Here is a 5,811-nt window from a genome sequence, read left to right on the forward strand (position 1 = left end):
TGTTGCTGCTGCTGCTGCTGCTGCTGCTGCTGCTGCTGCTGCTGCTGCTGCTGCTGCTGCTGCTGATGGGACGACGGCGGGGGCGGGGGCGGGGCCTGGGTCGCCGCTGGCGATGAGGCCAGCCCGGCGGACCCTGGGTAGGAGGCGTCGGAGGCCCGGCGCCCGGTGCCACTGCCGGCCGGCCCGGCCATCAAGATGCCATCTTGGTGGATGACCAGTGCCGGGGGGGGAGGAGGCACGGCCGCCCCGCCTCCGGTGCCGCTGGTCCCGCCGTTGGCGCTCGGCGAGGCAGATGTGCCCATGGCCGGGGATGGGCCCAGCCAGGGGCCCGGCGAGGGCCCCCCGCTGGACACCCTTCCCGCGCCTCCGGGGGTACGGGCATCTCCCCCACCGCCGGCGAGGATGTTTGTGGGCGCCTGGTCCACATCCTCCACCAGCATCAGCAGTTGGTGGTGGTGGAAGCTCAGGGGCCGAGCGGGTGTGTTGGCTGCCGGGCCTGTGGTATTGCCACCACCACCGCCTCCACCGCCGCCGCCGCCGCCGCCGCCGCCGCCAGTGCTGAGCCCCGCGGAATCGGTGGAGCTGGCGCTCAGGCAGCGACGCATGGTGAGCTCGCTGTCGGCCGCGGGTGGCTGCAAAAGCCCGTATTGGCCGCCGGCGCCGGCGCCAGGCCCAAGCCCAAAGGGACTGGTCGAGGAGGATGACCCCGTGGAAGAGGCCCCGGCTGCCGAGGCGGACGACGTAGACAGCTGCGCCATGGACAGGGCATTGCCGCTGCCATGGCCGCCGCTGCCCGCGCCGCTGCCACCATGCCCAGGCGGCGCGGGGACCGGCGGCTGCCCGGCCGTGGCGTCGAAGCTGCCCGAGCGTGCATTCGGCCCCCCGAAGGACGGGAACCGCGAGTCGAAGTGCTGGCCGGATGCCATATTGCCGGAGCAGCCTTCGCCGGAACTCGACTGCAGCGGCGGCGGCGGCGGCGGCGGAGGCAGCAGACCGCCATCCTCCAGGGCGCCAGGCCCCGAGGCGTAGAAGCTAGTACCGGGTGTCGAGCCACCCCCGGGGTATTGGCCATTACCGGCCTGCTGTTGCTGCTGCTGCTGCTGCTGCTGCTGCTGCTGCTGTTGGTGTTGTTGGTGTTGTTGCTGCTGTTGGTGTTGCTGCTGCTGCTGATGGTGATGCGGGCCACCGCTGGGGAAAAGCCGGCCGACGTCCGACAATTTCCGATCGGGGGGGAATTGCGGCCGGTTGACGCGCGGGGAGTTGACCGCCGGCGAGGGACGGCGCTTGCCGATGCGCCGACCGCCGAAGCTCGCCGGAGCCGGCGACACCGGGCCCGGGCCCAGATCATCATCCGGCGAGAGCTCGGTGCTGTGCTTGTAGTCGGAGATGCCTCGGGCGGTTTCGATGTGACTGCGTGTTCGAGACACGCGTTTCGGGGTCCGAATGCCTGATGTGGGGGTCGAGGCACCCAGGCGCAGGGGGGTGCTGTTGCCGGCGGCGGCGGCGGCGGCGGCTGCGGCGGCCGCCGCCGCGCTGGATGCATCGCAGAAGGGCAGCCCGCTGCCCGGGGCCCCGGTGCCAGTGCATCCGCCACAGCCGCCACAGCCGCCGCATCCACCGGGCCCGGTGCCACCGCCGGCAGCCAGCCCCGCTCCGGGGCCGCCAAAAGCCGGGCTGGGGGAAGTGGCAGCGGCCGCGGCCGCGGCCGCGGCGGCCGCAGCAGCCTGTGCCGCTTGCGCCGCCCGCCGGGCCTGGCCATCATCGGGGAAGCGTGTGACCCGCGTGCCGGAGTCACTGTCCGGCGCATCGGCAGACGGCCAGCCGCCTGCGCTGGGGCCTGTGGGGCTGGCATACTGGCCGCCGGGGCCGGGGCCGGGGCCGGAGCCCGGGCCCCCACCGGTCCCATGGAATGCCTGGAAGTCGCCCCCCGGCCCGGTGCCGAAGGAGAGATTGCCGGAGAAGGGCACCGACCGGAAGTAGCCCCCGGCGTCGTTGTGCTCCGGCCCGGGCGGCATCGGCTGGCCAAGACCGAAGCTCCCCTCGCCGAAGAGCCCCATGGACAGCGAAGCAAAGGAAGACCCCGGGGGGAAGGACAGCGGCTTGCCGGTGTGCTCGATGTTGCTTTGCGACCGGCGAAGGATGCGCCCCGGGGCCGGGCCGCCGAAGGGGGACCCGGTCGGCGGGCCTGGCGAAGGCCCGGCCCCGGTGGCCGCCAAGGCGCTGGTGTGGTGCGCCGCGGGCGAGGGGGCCGGCGAGGCGGCCGGCGAGGCGGCCACCACCACCACCCCGCCCGGCGGGCCGCCGCGCATGCCAGCAATGCCCATGTCAAAGAGCCCGCCCTCGAAGCCGGTCGGCCCGCCGGGGCCCAGCCCCAGGTTCGAGTCATTCCGGTGGACATTGAGCGGGAGGCTCTCGCTGGAGAAGCACGACCGGAAGGCCGCCGACTGCAGCAGGCCCCGGTGTGCGGCCTCTTTCGGGGAGGCGCCGTCCGAGCGCGATGCCAGAAAGTGCTCGGTGCTGCCACGCCGGGAGGATGACGGCTGGTCGTCACCTTCCTGTGCATCCTCCTCGTCCGGGTGCGGGTGGTAGGCCGGCGGGTGGTATTGCGATGGCGGGCCCGGCTGGTACTGGTACTGGGCGTGGGGCTGATGGTAGGGCGAGTTTTGCTGTTGCTGCTGCTGCTGCTGCTGCTGCTGCTGTGAGGCATACTGCCCATGGTGGAAGTGCGAGTGCTGCGCCGCGTGCGAATGGTGGTGCAGCAGGGGTCGGAGGAGGCTGCCCTCGCCACCGAGGCCGGCGCCCCCCTCGCGGCTGTCCTCCTCGAGAACCATGTCCGATGCAGGACCGGTCGGCTGGGCGAGAAGCGACCCCGCCGGCATGCCCATGCCGCCCTGGCTCGAGCCCGCCGAGTAGGCCGCACTGTGGAGGCTGGCTCCGGGGTCGGCAGAAGGCGGGAAGAACACCGGGCCACCGGGCGGCGGCCAGGAGTTCCGGTTCGAACGTGCGGGCAGCAGGGGCTCTGCAAAAGGATCCCACCCAAGGCAGGGGCCATGTCAGTTTCAGGGTCCCATGGACGTGCGGCAAAGGTGCCGCGACACGCGACATAGAGCACATGCGAGGGGGGGGGGGGGGGGGGGCGATGGGGCAGCGTACGAGACATCTCCGACGGGAGATCCGGCGGCATAGCCGCACCATGCATCATGAGACCTGGATTGGAGAAGCGCCAACGCGAAGCACAACATCCGGGTCGCCACAAGGGCGCACATACACACACACACACACATACACACACACGCGCGCGCGCACGGAAACAACGCGTGACGTCAGGACCGGAGAGTTAGAACACAATGATGACGGACATGCAGCCGACCCAGGCCGCGAAGTGAAGGCCCCGGTGCGGCCGACACCAAAGACACACGCTGTGGAGGACGTACCGCCACTAGGGGACCGCCCGGCAGTGGCGCCTGCCCCCTGTAACATGCTGGTCATGCGCTCCCAGGGCCCACGGGTGGGATCGTGCCCGGGCAGGCTGCCCGGGGCCAGGCGGTCGTCGCCCTCCCCGGGCCCGGACGGAACCGGCGGATCGGAGGACTCCAACGAAATCCGGCCCAGTCGGGCGAGCTCGGTGTTGGCACTGTTGCGGCGCTCGCCGCCAGCCCCCGGGGCCGCCACCGGCGGGTCCGACCGGAGATCCTGGTCGCCATACTCCACGGCCCCGGGGCCTCGAAGCCCCCCCACGGCCAGCGGCATGTCATGCAGCGACTCGCGCCGGCTGCCCGGGGCCGAGGAGGAGGTCGCCGACTCGGAGCCCACGTCGGAATACTCGTCGCGCAGGCTGCCACCCGGGGCCACGGCCCCCGGCTCCAGGCCCAACGGGCTTCCCGGCTCCGAGAGGCACTCATCATCCACCGGGTCCTCATCGCCGGGGTCATTGCCCGGCCCGCCGGAGGGGCAGCTGGTGGAGGACTTCCGCGCGTCGCGACTGTGGATCTTCTTATGCTGGGCCAGGTTGTCCCGGCGGCTGAAGTACTTGTTGCAGGTCTCGCACTTGAAGGGCTTCTCCCCGGTGTGCATCAGGTGATGGCGCTTCAGGTGCTCGAACCGGTGGAAGGCCTTGTTGCAGGAGGGCTCGGTGCAGCAAAAGATCTTGGTCAGCCGGTTGAGCCGCATACACAGGGTGATGCCCACGTCGGCGGTCAGCTCGCCGCCGGTGTGCGTCGGGGTCCGGATCTTGGCAATGAGCAGCGACATGTTCAGGGCATTGGGCCGCGACCCGGGCAGGGAGACATTCTTGTTGATGGGCGGCGACAGCTCGCTGAGGCTGCCCCCGGCCGTGGTGGTCTGGGCATTCTGCTGCTGGATGATGCCGGAGATGAAGTCGCTCGAGAGGCCGATCAGCTCGCGCGGGACCGCCTGCGATGCGAGCCCCGGCATGTGGTGATGCCCATGGTGTGGCCCATGGTGGTGGCCGTGATGGAAGGCATGGACCTGGGCCAGGTGCGGGTGGTGGTGGGGATGGTGGACCTGCTGCTGTGCCAGCATATGGTGCGCATGCTGGCCCTGATGGGCATGCAGCTGGCCGTGGTGCAGCTGGCCATGGTGCAACTGGCCGTGGTGCAGCTGGCCATGGTGCATGGCCGCATGGTGGGTCGGGTGGAAGGCATGCCCCGGGGCCCCGAGGGCGAGGCCGGCGGCCCCGGCCGCGGAGGAGCCGGCGAAAACGAAATCCGACTCCTCGGCCAAACGCCCAGGCCCGGCGCCCGGATGCATCATCCCCCCGAAGGCCGGGTGGCCGGTGCCATTGCCGGCAGTGGTGCCGTTGCTTGCGCCGGGCCCGCCACCGCCACTGCCGACGCCGACGCCGACGCCGACGCTTCCATTGCCGGTGCTATTGCCACCGCCCGCGCCGCCGGCCACGCCCAAATCCGCCCCGGGCCCGGCACCCTGTAGAGGGTGATACCCGAGGAATTGGGCCTGGTACGAGGAGCCCTGGCTGGCGGGAATGGTCAGAAGGGCCTGCTGGGAGAAGTCCCCAGCCGGCTGGACTTGGTGCGGGGGCTGCTGCACTTGGCCCGCGTGGGCGTGGAAAATACCGGAGTAGTCCGCCAGCCCGCCGGGGGCCAGGTGAACATCGGCCGAGGGGGCCCCGAAGCCGCCACCGCCGCTCGACAGCGACAGTCCCATGTAGGCTCCAGCAGCGGGCCCGCCAGCCCCCGGGGCCAGGGGCGGTGGCAGGTCCCCCGTCGCATGGAAGGACCCCTCCTCGAGGTAGAAGCCGCCGGAGGAGGAGGCGGACACGGTGTTGGCCCCGGATCCGGGCCCGGACCCGGGGAAGTCCCCATTGTCGGGCCGGGGTGGCACGCCCGGAAGAAGGCCCCCGGCGAAGTAGGACCCCGGCTTGGGGCCCTCGTGAGGGGGGTACTCCGAAGTGTAGTCATCATGGCCGGGGCCGGCCTGCGCCGAGATCAAGGTGCTCTTGTCTTCTTCCGTGGCGGGGTGTGGGCGCCCGGGCTGGAAGCCCCCTGGGGGGTTCATGCTATCGGTCGCTTCGCCAAGGACCCGATGGCAGGGAGGGAGGGGCTAGGGAGCGGGGGTGGGGGGGAGTAGGGGGGGGGGGGAGTGCTGCAACGAAGCGTCTCGGCGGAAGGGCAGACGGAGGGCGCTACATGATATGGGTGCCCATATCGGGAGGCAAGGGGTCAATGCTTTCTTGGCGAGGCTGCGGGGGAGGCGCCCTTGCGTTCTGGGCGGCTGAGGCGCTCATGTACGTACGAGCGGGACTTGGGTGCCAAGCAAGAAGAGCCAAAGGGC

General features: G+C 71.3%; 1 protein-coding gene across 1 annotated transcript; it reads right to left on the reverse strand.

The window, feature by feature from the left end:
• Positions 1 to 190: 190 nt before the first annotated feature.
• On the reverse strand, positions 191 to 5,535 carry H696_02019 (hypothetical protein; the record flags this gene model as incomplete). The annotated part of the gene is made up of 4 exons (XM_009495917.1): positions 191 to 202; positions 240 to 3,019; positions 3,154 to 3,207; positions 3,435 to 5,535. The coding sequence occupies 4 exons, from the start codon at positions 5,533 to 5,535 to the stop codon at positions 191 to 193; spliced, it is 4,947 nt and encodes a 1,648-aa protein (XP_009494192.1).
• Between the last annotated feature and the right edge of the window lie 276 nt (positions 5,536 to 5,811).

The sequence above is a fragment of the Fonticula alba genome, assembly GCF_000388065.1.
Source record: "Fonticula alba strain ATCC 38817 unplaced genomic scaffold supercont2.3, whole genome shotgun sequence".
Taxonomy (NCBI): domain Eukaryota; order Rotosphaerida; family Fonticulaceae; genus Fonticula; species Fonticula alba.